This window comes from Rissa tridactyla, chromosome 4 (genome assembly GCF_028500815.1).
Source record: "Rissa tridactyla isolate bRisTri1 chromosome 4, bRisTri1.patW.cur.20221130, whole genome shotgun sequence".
Classification (NCBI taxonomy): domain Eukaryota; kingdom Metazoa; phylum Chordata; class Aves; order Charadriiformes; family Laridae; genus Rissa; species Rissa tridactyla.
In genome coordinates, this window is record NC_071469.1 from 15660567 (window position 1) to 15678376 (window position 17810).

Sequence of the window (17810 nt, forward strand, 5' to 3'; positions counted from 1 at the left end):
CACATATATTTGAAGATCTGGAAATCAGATGAGTAAATGGTGCAGGTGGAAAACTAAGGATGTAAACAGCACCAGACCACGTTGGGAGTGCTCCGCTTTCTCAAAACTCCAACCCCTCCCTCCAAAGGCTGCTCTCGGGGGCACCTGACACCGCCTCACTGGGCCTTTGACAATTTTCTTGAAAGAGCGGCACCCAAGTTTAGCTACTACTACTACAGTAGCTTCCAGTTCCACACATAAGCAACTTTCTAGAATAGAATCCCTTAACGCAGCTGCTTCCTGGAAAACTTTTCTATCTAGGGGTTTTTTCCAACTGTTCCAAAACAGTCTGGATGGCTTGTAACTACTGCTACTGCCCAGCCCTTCAAAAGAAGAGCTTCATGTAGACGTACAAAGACAAGCAACAGCTCTACAGGATTCCCTACCAGCCCAGCAGTATCTACAAACTCTCAATAACAGTAGTGGGAAAAAGGGGGTGTGAGGGTGTTACGGAAGTTCAAAAAGGTGAAAGCGGCGCTACTTACGAGTATCGGGCTGTAGGTTTATACATTCAGCTGTGCAATAAAACTTCAATAATTTTAGTTGAAGAAACTGAAAACAGATGTATAAGGGAAGGCAGTCTGCATAATTTTTGCTTGGTATAAAATTACAAGACACTAATTAGAAAACAGCACCTTCAAAAGAAGAACTAATACAGCTTTCTAATTAATTTCTGTTTCTTTAATTATAATTAGTCCCAAACACTTAAGCCGCTTAATAGGCAGAGAAAAAAAGCCACTTTGTGACCAAAATTATATTGATCTGCAAGTAGACATCATTTATTTCTAGTCTTAATATTCGAACAGTAAGTAACACCTACAAAACAGGATTTTGATTAAAAGAAACAGGACTGAAAAAGGAAATTGACCCAAACCAAACGTTATATGCATATGAAAATTAGTCCCAATAATTTAAATAAATACACCTAGCCCTGAAAAAAAAAATGGTCACTGGAGAACAGCATTTCATGTATTTAATAAAAAGTTTTGAAAGAAAAGTTATCTTGACTTATTTTTTTCCCAAATATGAGATTAACTATGGACACAGACCAAAATCTTTAGAAAGACTAGTTTTGTTAAAAACATTAATGGTGTAATTACTTAGGGCAAGATCCTTCTCTTTTATGCATGCCTGAATGAGCAGATTTTGTGCGTGTGATCAAAGGAAAGAAAATTAACATCTCCCACAACCTGCAGAGCCAAAGCGTCTGCATCCCTTTGCCTTCACTGCTGGGGAGCAGACGGAATTCAGAGTCAGTGGCCACTGCCGGCCGGGATCCCACGGGCTCTGCTCTTCCCCCGCCAATTGTGGCCACATGCTCTTCCCTCCTGCTTAACAAAGCCTCTGGAGAAAGAACGCCCGTTTCGCTCAACCACCAAACGCGGTCAAAGGCCCCTTTGTGTGCCTGAGAAACAGGAGGAGCATGCCGTAAGCAGCTCAGCTCTGAATTTCTGCACCTGAAGGTCAAGTACTCACATTCTCAAATATTTGCTCTCGAGTTCGCAGAGTCAACGCAAAGCCACAGAAATACTTCTGACTGCTTCCTTACGTTTTGTTCTAGAGATTAAGTTTCAGAGGAATTAAACATGTCCACTGGTCTCCATCAAACTGATGTCATTTGAGGGATGCCTGTCAACTGATGTCATTACACTGCTATAGTGTAAATCACTGCTGGTTAACGGCTACTGAAATCTGCTTTGCCAGTTGCCCACCAGCCCTCTCTTTGGTCAATACCCCATTCACACACTGTGCCTGTTACTATGGGATGCCTCCAGGTTTCTTGTTTATTCATTTTTAAATGGAAGTTACTTTTGATACTTTATTTCACCAGAAACTAAAGGGCTAAGACTGTGTCAGACAAACATACGCATCTAAAAGATAGGAAGGACAGTACTGTAGTCATTGTGTTTAGGAGACAGCCCTGGAAAACCTTTCTATTCAAGAATAAAGGCAGATTTCATCAAATGCTAAAAAAACATTTCTAAAAGAAAAAAGAAAATAAAACTGAAGCTTTGGTACAGGGGGAACCTGATCCAAATCCCAGTGAAGTGAGTGCAAATGGACTTCGATGGAATTTGAACCAAAGAAGAGCAAAATGTGGTAACACCACAAACGACTCCAGATTTTCAGCCACATGGACACCAATAAGAGAGTAGACATGACAGAGGCAATAGGAGGCAATTAGGTTAATATTTTAATCTGTACATATACCATTTTCCAAACGGTTACATTTTACTTAAATTAATGTTTTCTTGCAAAATATTCATTTATGCTTTCAAAACTTTTTATAAAGGCAAAAATAAATCATTATTTTGGCAAAAGGTTTTGAAGTTGATACTGGCAGTATTGAGGTAAAATAGATTGCATTAGCTAAATATATACTTCTAAGAATATTTCTGAGTATAGTGTTAATATAATATGATTTGTCTTAAAGTCTGAAACTTGAAGGTCAATTTCAAGGGTTTTGTAGCTATTACTTGAATACAGCAAATGAACAACTTAGTGGTTTCACAAAATACTGCAGGAATATTTCTCGGTCATTTCTCATCCAGAGCTGTACTCAACTAATAATTACACGGTGGGAAATTTTTGCATGTCTTGCATTCAATGCGTACACAGCCTTTTTTTCAAGTAAAGTACTTGCAGCAATGCATTTAATCTTCTTTTCTCCTTATGTAATTACCTCACCCTTTGCCCTTTACATAAGTAAAACACTGAATTTCAAAGTTTGGCAAAGTTAAGCACCAGGTGAACATACATATGAAATTAGCAGGTGCCACATTACATTAGTTTTGCTGTTTCTAGGATAAATACTAGTCAATACATCATATTGTAATGCTTATTGAAAAAAATCAGAAGAAAAATACATATTTACTAGTAAAATGACATATCCTATTATACTTTTTATTGCTTAGTTCACATATTTTACTTAAAAGTTCTCTTCTTCCACATCTCAACTTTCAAAAAAATAAAAATAAAATTTGTTAGCTGTGTGTTACTGAGGGGACAGCACTACTGTCAAGAGCAACCTAGCATACTGTGTATTGATACCAGCAAGTTAATCATATGGGATCAAAAAAGCGAATGGGAGTTAAAACTGGCTTTCATTATGGCTTTTGTGGAAAATTTCAGCTATACGGTGGTTACCGATACTTAGAAATTCAAGCTACAAGTTCCTTGCAATGTAGCGTTTAATGGGCAAAAGGGTGGGTGGTGAACTCTACAAACATATTCAATCCAAACCACCCTCTCAGCAAACGTCTGACTGGCGTTAGCTCTACCCACACCCTATGAATGTGCTTCTAGGTTTGTTCAAATGTGCATTTTCTTCATGTAACTTTACATTGTGCATCTGAGCCTGAGGGGGAAGTAACAGCATCTTTTAACATCTATGCAAGTAGTTTTTCTTAAAATGAAGTGAGCCCTTGATTTAAAAAAGTTCTAAAATACATTGTCCTAAAAATACATTGTCAGTATTTTACAGAGTTTATTAAAAGTGCCATTTATTCATATAAAAAGTCTGAACTAAACTGAAGTCAAAATAAAATGATTTGCGATTCTCTTCATTTTCATAGAAAATCCCCCTATTATTCTCTGAATTCTCAGAAGAACGTGTCATCAGCCGATGAGTATCTTCACAGAAAGCTGGGAATCAATCTCCTCTTCCTTCCCCGCAGCGTCACTAGGTGGGATTTGCTTGGAGTCTTATGTCAGTGTTCACTTACTGCTTTGGCTAGCATGAAGTAAAATAAAACATGGTTAAATATTAGCGGGAGTACACCAATACCAAGAAGTAAGCGCTTTCAGGAAACATTTTTTTTACTAAAGCCTTCTGCAGTTTGACAGAACGAACGATTCATCTGGACACATTAAGCGACCAATTATCTCATGACGCCACTGATGCTCAAACTCCTGTGTCCCCTGCATGTCGCTGGTTAGTGCAGCTAGTTTCTTGATTATTTTTCCTGATGAAAATGGAGGGGTTTATATATGTGTGTGTGAATATATATCTATACATACACATGAACGTATGTATACTTATACAGACATGTGATACACGTGTTTTTAAGTCAGTCTGGAATCACAGAATGGTTGAGGTACAAAGGGACCTCTGAAAGTCACCTGGTCCAAGCCCCCTGCTCGTCTAATACCCTGGGACCGTGTGGTTACTTTTCTGGGTTCTTGAGGCCGCACATGGGTACCCTATTCGTTTGCAAAGATAGTGACAATCAATTAGCATATCCCTGGATATAATAGTAGAGTCAAGTGTAATTCAGACACAGTAAAGATGGTAGAATCTGGTTCTCAGAAAGATAAACTGAACCAGAAAAGCAAAAAGCTAATTCCATCAATGACTGGAGAGGCTTCTAATGCCTATACACCTCTCTTGATATAAATTTGTCATTTTTCACAGGCCTTGTAGAAAGCGGGTCACTGCCCATTTGTGCCTTTCTGGTATGTGCTCATTTTTATTTAGATTTTTATTTTTTGCTCAGATATTTGACTCTGATCAGTGACAATGAAAACAAAGGTATCTAGAGATTAATGCTATTGAAGTTATTCACTAAATCAATCCTCTTGACGACTTCATCTATGTTTTAGCTTTTTGTCCAACATCAGGCAATAAAATTAGGCCAAAGAAAATCAGAAAGGTGAGAATAATTTCGAAGTAAACTATGGAAGTATGACAAGTGTCTTAACTAGGGGCACACTTAGTGGTCAAGTATCATAATATTTACATGTTTTCCTATGTCAAATAGGGAAAACTCCGAAAGTACTACTGGGAAGAAATGATACACGGTTCTTTATAAGGACAATGAAATTATCACAATTTTAATACTTGAAATAGCAAAATAATCCAATTAGAGACAAAAATCAAATCTTCTGTTAACACGATTCAACGACAAACACATAAAGGCATGAAAAAGTCAAACGCAATATCGTAGAATTAGTTATAAAGGGCCAAAATTTCAGCGCACCTTAATTAAGACTCCGATGATAGTTCATGTGTAAGATACCAGCCCATAAATGAGCCCCCTGTTTATACAACTTTGCACTTTGGATTTTCTTGAGCAGCAACTGCCACGCGCAGGCAAAAACACCTACGCACCCCTATGGTAGCCACAGGAGTACACAACCCTAGCCACCGGAGTACAAACTGGTGCTGAAAATCTGGCCCCACGCTACCGAGAGTACAGATGTCTCTCTCCTTCACCACATTATGGAAGATTATGGAAGCATCTTATCTGTAGAGCGACAGCAGTTATTTGAAGACTTCATTAGCCCACATGTTAGCTTATTAGAAGCAATATTTACAAGAATAAAAGGTTTCTGAAAAATAGATGCATGCGTTCATTTGGATCTAATTTAGGTTTAGTAAAAATGTGAAAATTCAGCAAGCCACAGCAAAGGCGCATTGGCAAATCAGACATGCCGAGAGCAGTTAGTTCTTACTTTTAAGGTGTTTAAACAAATGTGTAGTGAAATCCATTGCTTAAGGGGGAGTGAGGTGGCTGTGGTACAGAAGGTGAGGGTGCTTTAGATGGATAGGTCAACTGCTGAGCTAGAAGGGATCACATACAGGAATTAGGCTGCACAATCAAACATTCATATTATAAACGGAGCGACCTTAATTTTCTACCACATGAATAGGAAACCTGATTAGTAATGCAACGAGGTGTTACACTATTTTAGTTAAACGAACATAATTTAAACAACAACATTTCTACCTACTGGTTTTTTCTATTAGTTGCTTAAGTTATGCAAATAAACGTTCCTGTTTTGATGAGAATATGGACAACCTATCTTAAGATGAAGTTTCATTGGAACATTTTAAGGCCCACAACACTGATATAACCTAATCCAGCTCTGCTTTTAAAACTGCAGTTCTGGACTAGCACCTATAGTTGCTGATTTCAAGATTTCACTGAGGTTGTAAAGGTTTTCAACGTTTCCTTTGTTATATGCCAATGACTTGAAACAAAAATAATATATAGAAAAATCACACATTTTGCTTAGTACAGTGCATGATATAGTAAATATATTTTCAGATCTCAGCTTGAAACTTCAGGATAAAGAATAGAATGATTAAAACTATCCCTGTTTACAAACCAGAGCAATGGTATAGTATTAGAAGACAATAATCATAAACCTAAAGTAATTGAAACTCAGTCTTAAATTCTGCTTTTACATTTTGGAGGGCCAAAAGCAGACATAATTCCAAAACACACAATTTATGAAATGACTTCTTGATACTCCTGCATTTGATTTTAATCTTCCAGATTCTTGGCATGATTTCCATTTAGAAGGTTGATTTCTTACTAGGAACAGAGGAGCTCTAAAATGCTGCTTTACAAGAATTAGATAAATGTACAATTTACTTTAAAATATTTATATTATAGCATCTTAACATAACCTAACTGTTTCCCCCTGAAAAGTGGGAAACGCTATGCTTCACAGTCTTTTCATAAACAAATCTTTGTAAAATATCTTGATATTTAGTTTTGGATTTTCAGATACGGTCTGCTTCATCAACAAGGAGTAAATGACAAAAAAAAATAATCAAACTACAAAAATAGGAATGTGAAGGAATACAATCAGCTGTGCAAAGCATCAAATGCTTTTCTTTTCAATCACTTTAGATCATCAGAAAATAGTCCGTAACTAAGAAACCTGAACACTTTTTACGGTTTGCGTATTTTCTACCAAAACCAAACCACTCAGGTTTTTTGGTTTTTTTTTTCAGAATTCCTTGAAAAGTGCTTGTTTTTAAAGTAGCAAGTAATAATTGAAATCAAAGCAAGACATGTTTCAAGAAATGGCTGTTTGAGATACAAGTGTGGCAAGGAAAACCGCACACACATAAAGGTTTGGGCTTCCTTAAAGAATCAAGGACTTGGTTACTATGTTCGGTTTTTTTAAGTGTCTAAGAGACAAAAGAGCTAGATGCTATACTTCAGAAAGAAAGTTAAATTAAAAATCATCTCACAACTAACTGAAATTTTTTTTCAAGCAGCATTTACATGTTTCAGTGCCAATATACATTTTAATTCCCTTTTTGGGGAGAAATAAAGAATTAAGAAGATTTCTTTGGTTATGTATACCTAAGAATATGTGGTGATCGCAATTTTGAAATAATTACAATTAAGAAATAAAATATAACCCAAAAATCTGTAGTAATGAAAACATAGCTACTACATTCACTATACAACATAAAAAGATCAAACATACTTCAGTACTGTACAGTTACTGCAACTTCACCACACCCAGAAGTAAGTTAACTGGCCACATGAAGACTGTTTAATCTTCACTAAAGGCAGGCACTCTGCTCTTATTGTATCATCTTGGCTGATCTTAGCTTTGGTGCTAGATTTTCCCAGGAGAAGTTAGAACCCATGTGGCAAAACGCTGTGTCGGTTCATTCCTCCTGAAACACAAGGCCGCTCTCCATAACCAAAGTGTGCGAGTCCCTCTTACAAGGACCTGGTTACTAGGACTGGGACCAGACTGCCTGCGGAGAAGCCGTTTTGACTCATAGATGCCTGAAGGTCCAAAAGGTTGTTTCTGAAAATGCTCCCAAGAATTTACGGTTCTAAGGTTTGGTTTTTTGTTGTTGTTTTTTTGTTTGGTTGTTTTGGTTTTTTTTAATAATGTCTAGCCTCCTCAGTGAATCATTAAATCCCTTCCGGTCAGTTAAATTACCCACAGAACCTCTCCAAAGTCTCAAGAGTCATATATTGAAAATGTATTCCAACCCCCCAAAATCCCTTTCCCCCTAGGTTTAGCTGCCACTGCATTCGTGAGTATACAGCCACATCAATCACCCGTCAGTTACTATAGATACATATTAGCATCTGGATATTGGAATAATCTGTCTTTAATGGGAAGGTCTAAAGGGCTTCTGTGGCAAGTGCCATAAGTTTAAACTGACATCTTCAGATGAGAAATGTGCATATTTTTTCTCCATCATAGTTGAAGTTTCCATTATTTCCATTCTCCACTGGAACAGTGAACTGTGCCAGTTATAAATGGCCAGTCAGATACTTGCTAGAATAGCTGCTGCATGTTTTACTGTGTGATACAAATCTCTTGACATTTCTTACTTATTTCAACTGTAAAGCAATCAAGAGTGAAATTATCACTTTCAGTAACGTATTGCACAGGATCTATTAATTTCCAGGCATCAAGCAGAATTCATGCACAGCTCTCTTGCTCTGACCTCTAATCTTGGTCACCAGACAGAAACATGCCAATACCCATTTTACAATGTCTTTTTCAGCCTGTTGTCATACAGCTCAAGCTGCGAATGATTGTACTCTAATCTTAGTCACTGGATCAGGGAATCTTTCTGTTAAAAAAAAATTTAAAACCCCTTTGCCTTGATTTTTTTTTAAATGAAAGATCAATTTACATTTTAAAAATGAATATAGAAATACCTCAACTAATGTAACTATAGGGAATTCATTGAAAATGTTAATTTTTTTAGTACTAGTAATAAGTTTCCAAGCAAGTTTCCAAGCTCTGAACTTACTGATCATACTATTTTGTCCCCTTCACCCTGTCCATTGGACGCCAAATATCTCAACGAAAATCTTTAGTCTCTCTAAATGTGTTATCTATGCACACTTTTCACTATTTTGAATATGAACGACTAAAACTCTCTCTTATGCCAGGAGTTCAGCAACAACCTCACACAACTTTAGAAGCTGGTAAGAAAGAGCTGTTATTTTGTAAATAACTAAGTATTACCTGCTACCTCCTTGCTCCTCTGAGAGGCTTCAGAAGCCAAAGCGTATGATATGGTAATGATGCGCTCCTGCTCTTGCAGCTGTGAATCTAAATCAACCGAGTTGTGTTTGTCCTGGGCAACAGTAGGCTGTAGATTGTGCATACTAGTGGGAAAGTGCAAAACAACATTAACATTTACAAACATACAGAAGAATCCACCATGCAGATGAGAACAAGCTTGAATTCACACAGCAGTTTTCAGATCTCATCTATCAAGCGCTGTATTTTATTGAAGTTCTTTAAGTAGTGTTAGATATTGTATGCAAATGACTGCAGCATGCAAAGACAAATGATGCAGCCATTACACATCTAGTCATAATTTCTGTATAGTCTTAAGTACATCTGAAAGTCCTTTGCTGTAAATACGCTGTTTACATGAAAGCGCTACCAAAAAATGCGATTTATTTGAAGTTGTTAATAAAATTTGGTAGTGCCCAGAGGAAAAGGTATAACCTGGTGGTCCTCAGGTACAGTCTCTTCCCCAAAAGACAGCAGGTACTCGAGGTAATCAAATTCTTGAAACTGAATGTTTCAGTTGACTCTACATTAGCTGTAAACAGCCAACAGTGTTCTTTCAGAACTCCATCTCTCTGGAGACAACTGAAACTTGCTCTCACACTGACTTTTCTTCTGCTTTTGGCCAGATCTGTGCCTGTCCTTCCTCCTCATTCTCATCTACAAGTTGCTCGTTAAGGAATTACTACTATTTTAGGATATTCTGAAAAAAAATGGCCATACACAAAATTTGTCATTATCTCTTCTACTCTGTTTTAAAAAGGAGTTTTAAGTATACTACATAAATTCTGCATGCATTTTCTAAAAGTCACAAGTTACACTTTGATAATCCAACAGGAATAAGACTGTCGTATGAAGTTAGTTACCAATGTTTTACATCAGCCCTATATAAGATTTGGAAAAAAACCTGACCTTGATTTAGTAAGAATATTCTTTATCTTTTCTGCTTTGCGCTGCCTTGCTGCCAGTTCTTCTGTAGAAAGAGGCTCTTCTGGCTCCAGTTCAACATAGCGTTCTGGAATTGCAACCTTCTTGGGTTTTGACAACTGCGGAAGGAAAGCAAGCATCAAGTTTTTAATAACAAAGACTTACAAAAAATTGAGATAAATTCTCCTCAATGGGAGAACACAGTGAAAAGAATAAAGCGTGGGCTTTCACAGTCAATACATGTACCTAATACTAAACACTCCCTCTGGATACGAGCTGATGCCCTTTTAACAGTGTCTTTTCCCTCTGATTCATTTTACTTTAGAAGATAGATCAAACAAATATTATAGAGGATTACCACAGAAATCAGAACCAACAGAGAACCTTTCTTCAGCTCAGGCTTAGAGCCCAAAGTAGGACGTTGCCTAAAGCTGTTACAGTAGAAAGAAGCAACCACTACAAGACTCACTGGACAACCTGAGATTTTTATGTCATGATATTTATGTCATGCCAGAGAGAACTTACTACAACTGAAAGAAAATATCACCTAAAGTTTTAATCTAGGGTATCAGGTATTATTCTTTTGAGAACGCATCATCTTCCAGAAGCAGTGAAGAAAAAAAAAAGAAGAAGAAAAACAGTCGTTTGTAATCATCTTAAGAAATTCTTGAACTATAAAATCTGAAATTCTAGATGTTCAAAAGTTGTCCAGGGCACTGACCCAGAAACATATCACATCGTACAATTGTAACAACACATTGCAGGCACATAATTCTGTAGACTGAAAATTTTACTACGATTGCACAAATGCTAGCAACAAGTTTTTGTTAGCATCAGTTTCTTTGTAGGAAATTTTTGCTCCACATAAAAGACAAAAATCACCCAATGAAAATTCAGTTTGCCAATGGACTTTGAAAACCAATGCTTATTAAAGAGAACAGCTTGCTTTTGAAAAGCACAGATAGAAGATGTGTGAATATATAAAAATAAGTAAAGAGGAACTATTTTTTTCTTCTTCTCTTTAGATTTCTGTTAAAACATTCATGAGGCAATGAGCTTTCAGAAGCCAAAGTTTTAAATAAAAATAATCCTAAATTTTTCACCACTGAACTTAGTCCACGCTAATTCAATGGCATAAGTAAAATGGTCTGACCTAACCTTCAGTAATTAGGCTCAGTAATTTGCAGGCAATCATAGGCCCAAAGCATACAATACAGTCATTGGCATTCATAACCACATTAAAATCAAATCCTTAAATATTTTTATACTTCCTTCTCAGTAAACCCAAGGCCAATGCTTCCTGAAAAAATCCTCATTTTCCACGACACTTTTTTACCTTCAAATCCAACTCCTCTCTGGAGCTACATGTACATATATTTTTTTTCATTTTTTTTTTTTTTTTAATTTATATGTCTATTTCCATACTGTAACTAACCCGGATCAGCTCATCCTGCCACTTCCAGAATAACAAACTCTGTTATCATGTGAATAGCAGATTTATTGGCCTTAAAGACTCAACTGAGTACATTTCCTTATGAGGCACAGAAGCACCTCCAGTGCAGAAGTGCCTGCCAGGTGAAGAGGGTGGGTATGTGAAATGGAAAAGGACAACTGGGGTATCTTGTGAAAGAAGATTTACACTCAGAGCTTCAAACCTGCTTTGGTTTGGAATTCTCATCTGGAGAAGGCTGGAACAGGCTGCCCAGGGAGGCTGTGGAGTCCCCTTCTCTGGAGATTTTCAAGGCTCGCCTGGATGCAGTCCTGAGTAATGTGCTCTAGGCAATCCTGCTTTAGCAGGAGAGTTGGACTAGGCGATCTCTAGAGGTCCCTTCCAACTCTGAAGATTCTGTGATTCTGTGGTTACTCTGAAGTAGGATAGAAACGCCTATAAGCAAAATGTTTCCTATCCTAGGCTTAAGGCACTAATTTGGATGTATGAAGTGATTCACGTAGCCCTGCAGACCTTCTGTAAAAAAAAAAACTAATAGCAGAATGCACCAAGAAAAGGTAACTCAACAAAAGTATTTTTTCCATTTCTGAAGTTTACAGGAGCCCTGCATTTTCTGTAGAAAATATACAAAGATTAATTGAAAGATACGCTCATACACTCAATAGATAATGGCTCAGAGATACCACCTCTTACAAATAACACTTTATATAAAATGATGCATTTCCAACAGCTTTCAAAAAAGTAGAGGTGCTTTTTAATTATAATTAATAATTTTACTAACTTTCCACCCACCATGGCATTTTACACAGTGCATAGTACCTACTGAAATCTTTCCACTTGCTATATTCTTTCTTTTCCACAAGATGGCTCAATCGCATTTCAAACAAATATTTCCCTCAGTTACTAAAGTTTCAAAAGATGTAGTGCCCAGAACACCAACCAAGTCATTTGAAAAGCTGACAGGAAGGTGTTTTCTGTTCTGACCAGAATAAAGCAGAGCTTCCTCTTCTCTACCATGTTCTGCCAGTCAAAATGAAGAGTGAAGTAGCTCTGGGGAAATAACTTCTACTTCATTGCTGTTCCTTATTTTCAAATACTCTTGATGTTGTGAAAAAGATTGGTGCCCAAGTTATCTTTTCTTCCATTTTACCAGTTAAAAGAAAGGGAGCAGACAGAAATGGACGGATAACGCTACATGTCTGGCGCCCTTGTGAGGGTTTTGGCTTTTATGACAACAGGATATTCTTTGATGAATATAACCTGTTAGAGAGGGATAGGAACCACCTGCCTAGAAGAGGCAAGAGAATCTTTGGCAGCAGGTTGGCCAACTTAGTGAGGCAGGCTTTAAACTGAGAGACTTGGGGAGTGGGGTCCAAAATGGCAGTGTTCATGCCATTGCATCCAACCGTGAATAAGCCAGGCCAACCAGAGCAGCGACAAATGTTCCTTAGCTGACTCAAGAGGAGGACCAGAAGGCCAGCAACCTCAAGGGTGTGTATAACTACGGTGGATCCTCTTGCACTACTCCAGGGAAACCTGCATGCTCGACTACCTCTCTGAAATGCCCGTACACCAACGCACGCAACATGGGGAACAAGCAAGAAGAACTAGAGGTCTGTGTGCAGTCACAGGGCCATGATCTCATTGCAATTAGAGACACGGCAGGAGAGCTCATATGACTGGAATGCTCTCATGGATGGCTATGTATTTTTTCGGAAAGACAGGCCAGCAGAGCGAGGTGGTGAAGTTGCTCTCTATGCAAGAGAGCAGCTGGAATGTACTGAGCTCTGCCTAGGGGTGGATGAAGAACGTGTTGAGAGCTTATGGGTAAGGATTAAGGGACAGGCTAATATAGGTGACACTGTTGTGGGTGTTTACTACAAATCACCGGATCAGGAAGAGGAAGTCGATGAGGCCTTCTACAGACAGCTGGAAATAGCCTCACGATCACAGGCCCTCGTTCTCATGGGGGTCTTCAACCACCCTCATATTTGCTGGAAAGGTAACACAGCCTGGCACACACAGTCCAGGAGGTTTCTGCAGTGCATTGATGATAACTTTTTGACACAGGTGGTGGAGGAGCCAATGAGGAGAGGTGTGCTGCTGGACCTTGTGCTGGACTAGTTTGGGGATGTGAAGGTTGGGGATAGCCTTGGCTGCAATGATCACGAGATGCTGGAGTTCAGGATCCTGCGTGGAAGAAGCAGGGCAAAAAGTAGAATTACAACCCTGGACTTCAGGAGAGCTGACTTTGGCTTCTTCAAAGACCTACTTGTAGGAATCCCATGGGCTAAGGCTCTAGAGGGTAGGGGGGTCCAAGAGAGCTGGTTATATTTGAGCATCACTTCCCCTAAGCTCATGACGGATGCATCCCTATGAGTAAGAAATCAAGTAAAAGAGGCAGGAGACCTGCATGGATGAGCAAGGAGCTTCTGGAAAACTCAAATAAAAGAAGGCAGTCTACAGAATGTGGAAAAAGGGACTGGCTGCTTGGGCAAAATATAGAAATGTTGTCAGAGTATGCAGGGATGCAACAAGGAAAGCTAAGGGTCACTTGGAATTAAACCTCGCAAGGGTTGTCAAGGGAAATAAGAAGGGCTTCTTCAAGTACATCAGTAGCAAAAGGAACACTAAGGAAAATGTGAGCCTGCTGCTGAATGAGGTGGGTGTCTGGTGACGGAGGCAAAGGCGGCAGAGTTACTGAATGCGTTCTTAGCTTCAGTCTTTACTTCCTTCTTTCAGCCTCACCTCCATCCCTGGAAAGGTGATGGAACAGCTCACTGGATGTCATCTCTAAGCATGTAGAGGAAAAGAAGGTTATCGGGAACGGTCAACATGGATTCACCAAGGGGAAATCGTGCTTGACCAAACTGATAGCCTTCTATGATGGCATGACTGGCTGGATAGATGAGGGGAGAGCAGTGGAAGTCATCTACCTTGGCTTCAGCAATGCTTTTGACACCGTCTCCCAGAACATCCTCATAGGTAAGCTTAGGAAGTGTGGGTTAGATGACTGGACAGTGAGGTGGACTGAGAACTGGCTGAATGGCAGACCTCAGAGGGTTGTGATCAGCAGCTCAGAGTCTAGTTGGAAGCCTGTAACCAGCAGTGTTCCCCAGGGGTCCGTACTGGGTCCAGTCTTAGGCAACATATTCATCAATGACCTGGACAGGTTAGAGAGTTGGGCAGAGAACCTAATGAAGTTCAACAAGGGCAGGTGTAGGGTCCTGCACCTAGGGAGGAATAACCCCATACACTGGTACAGGTTAGGGATTGACCTGCTGGACACTAGCTCTGCAGACAGGGATGTGGGAGTTCTGGTGGACAGCAAGTTGACCACGAGCCAGCAATGTGCCCTTGTGTTCAAGAAGGCCAATGGTCTCCTGGGGTGCATTAAAAAGACCGTGCCCAGCAGGTCAAGGGAGGTCATCCTCCCCCTCTAGGGAAGAGGAAGTGAGGCCTGGTGAGGCCACATCTGGAGTACTGTGTCCACTTCTGGGCTCCCAGTTCAAGAGAGACAAGGAACTACAGGAGAGAATCCAGCGGAGGGCTACAAAGATGATGAAGGGACTGGAGCATCTCTCTTATGAGGAAAGGCTGAGAGACCTGGGTCTGTTCAGCCTGGAGAAGAGAAGACTGAGAGGGGATCTCATCAATGCTTATAAATATCTAAAGGGCGGGTGTCAAGAGGATCGGGCCAGACTTTTTTCAGTGGTGCCCAGCGACAGGACAAGAGGAACAAACTGGAACAGAGTCAATTCTGTCTGAACATAAGGAAAATTTCTTTCCTTTGAGAGTGACCGAGCACTGGAACTGGCTGCCCAGAGAGGTTGTGGAGTCTCCTTCTCTGGAGATACTCAAAACCAGCCTGGATATGTTCCTGTCGAACCTGCTTTGGCAGGGGAGTTGGACTATATGATCTCTGAAGGTCCCTTCCAATCCCTACCATTCTGTGATTCTGTGATTCTCACCTTTTTTTTTTTCCAATTTATATAATATTGTCTAACTTAATCACTTTTTCCTCTATAAAGCCTGAGATGTCTATTTCAAACAGTAGAGCAAACCTTTCAATTTCTTCCCTCCACTAAAACAAACCTTACAGAGATTCTAAGTGCTAGGCCATAAATAAAATACCTAAAAGACTCCTCTTCGTTCAAACTTCCAGCTAACTTTTGAAAGAAAAGATGAGAATTCACTACCTAAATCTTAGAAAGGTTTTTGGGGGACAGAATTTTGGGGCACAGAATAGAAGGCAAAAAATGATGAGTGTTACCTCTCTGCTGATATCTAAATCATAGTCTTGAGGCTCCAGGTCAGTCTCTGTCACTGCTACTGGCTGAACTTTTAACCATTCATTTTCATCCTTGTCTTCTCCACGAATTGCCCTCTCAAGTAACTGCAAATCAAATTCTTGCTCTCGTTTCCACTGGTAATAGATACAAAACAATTAACAGCATTCAACCATACTGACAAATCCATCATTTAGCAATGTACATTACTACTGCTGTAAATGCTATATTGCTGAAAGAATCCACAGAGCAAACGCCTTTAACTGACAAGAAAAAGAAAATGCAACTCTATTTCTTGGAACATATGGTTGGGAGATCTGATCTCTAGCTGTGCTGCACAGATTTTGCAGTATTGTTTAATTTTTCAGGAAACGTTCAGCAGTATTAAATTCTAATAAATGTATTAATCACAATTTCACATATGCTGATTACCATGGAACGAGCTACACACAAACACCTTTGGAAGCACAGATGTCAACACAAGTGAGACTAGAGCCTGACAGATATTCTAGGCATTCTAACCAGGCCGTGCTGTGTGATTTTGAATCACTACACAGGAAGGGTATTTATATTGCAGGTTGAGTATTGCTACTTGAAAATTTTATCTGTCTTGCTAGAATAATACCCAGTGATTAAAGCTGATCATATTTTACTTACTAACATCAACTTGTCTTGAATTAAAAAATAGTAATTTAGTAACTTCTAAGCTCTTATGTCTTTACTAAAGTAAAGTATCTACCTGCAAAGATAAAAATCTTTCACATTCTGTCTTTACAAGGTAAATATTTAGCAATAATGAATTCAGAACATATTTAAATTAAGCAGCATAATTTTAGAGTTCCCAAATCCTTGTATAGTAGCTCCTTTACAGCTAAGCACAATACAGCTCCATGTAAACTCGCACTTAAGAACACTACCAACACTTTTGTTCAAAAAATTAAGTTTAGTTGCAGCATCGTTCCATCCAGCAGATCTCAGCAACTTTACCATACAGAATTGAAACGCGATATTAAAAGCAATGGGAAAGAGAAGGGACAAAAGGAGCAACAAAAACATTATCTCCTCAAGTGTTTAAGGGTACCAATAGAATGTGCCATTGTATGTTTGTTAAAAGTATCTCTGCCATTTCTGTTACAAATCTTTGGCTTGTTTTGGTTGAAGTTTGAACTACATATGAAGTCCTTAGACTTCATTATGCTACTTGCTTTAATAAATCTAATTGAAACCTATTCATGCACAAGCTCTCAATATTCACTCAGAAGATACATATCTTCCATGTATATTAAAAAAGTTAAATAGCTAAAAGGCAATTATATCTCAAAAATTAAGATGTTTCTTTACAGAATTCAAAAGAGAAAAAATGTTTTCTCATAGGAGTACTCCAAACTCATTCTTCTACTCATATTCGAACCAGGCCTGATTGACATAGTATTTTTTAAATACCCAGTATCATTTTCAAGTTGTTCTACATAGGTAAGAAAAACATCAAACCATTATTATGAAGCAGTATTTTTATTGGCTTTGATGTTGCGACTTTTACATTAAAAAGGCATTGTATGTAACAAATGAATTCATGTACTGTGATCAATACTTAAAATGTCATACTACACGTGAGAGCTGACCGATTAAAAATTAGTTACACATACAATGTATGTTTTAAGCAAATGTTACATTCTGAGCAGCACTTCAATTATACATTTAACTGTTTGCCATTTTGGTTGCTAAATAATTGTAATGCTGTAAGTAATTGTGCTATCAAACATGCTTTCTGCGTATCGAAGCCCTATAGGTACAAGAGATGACCTCTACAAAACATTGCTAGGGCTGAAAGATTCTATTTAAACTCTTTACAGCAAGAAAAAGACCAAGATGGCACCCAAATTTATAGATAAAGTGTTTGCCATAAATGTTAATGAGTGTTACAAAAACGTTTAATTTCAACTTGTATATGTTACGTGAGTCAGGAAACATAAGAAGCTCAGATTTAGTTTTTCTAATTAAAATATGAAAATAACAGCGATACTATAGTTCTACAGTTCCCAAATATTATGCACTATCTTTAACGAATTTGTGATTACAAAACAGAAGACAAAATAGATGAATGTCTCCAAGTAGTTCACTCGTATTTACTGGGAAAGTAAATACAAATAACTGGCCGGAAATTAGTTCTACAAAACAGTGGTAATGAAAGGCTGAATATTATAGTGTGGATTTTTTTAATGCCAGCAACTGACACACATTTACTAAATGCAATTAAGCCTGGTAAAAATTGAGTAGTCCAGTTAGAAGTTTTAAAATAACTA

The 17810-nt window shown here is 38.4% G+C and overlaps 1 protein-coding gene across 11 annotated transcripts in view; it reads right to left on the reverse strand.

The window, feature by feature from the left end:
- Window positions 1-2673: 2673 nt before the first annotated feature.
- The window catches only part of PLEKHA7 (pleckstrin homology domain containing A7), a 167845-nt gene continuing 152708 nt past the window's right edge, over window positions 2674-17810 (reverse strand). For 10 of the 11 annotated variants that reach the window (XM_054198363.1, XM_054198362.1, XM_054198359.1 and 7 more), the window contains 5 exons: window positions 15492-15644; window positions 9754-9887; window positions 8788-8930; window positions 5494-5602; window positions 2674-3772 (listed from right to left, as the gene is read on the reverse strand). In XM_054198363.1, coding sequence (XP_054054338.1) covers window positions 5505-5602; window positions 8788-8930; window positions 9754-9887; window positions 15492-15644 — 528 coding nt within the window. In that variant the 3' untranslated portion in view covers window positions 2674-3772; window positions 5494-5504. The remainder of the gene's footprint in view (window positions 3773-5493; window positions 5603-8787; window positions 8931-9753; window positions 9888-15491; window positions 15645-17810) is intronic. The other variant, XM_054198361.1, reaches the window with a different exon arrangement.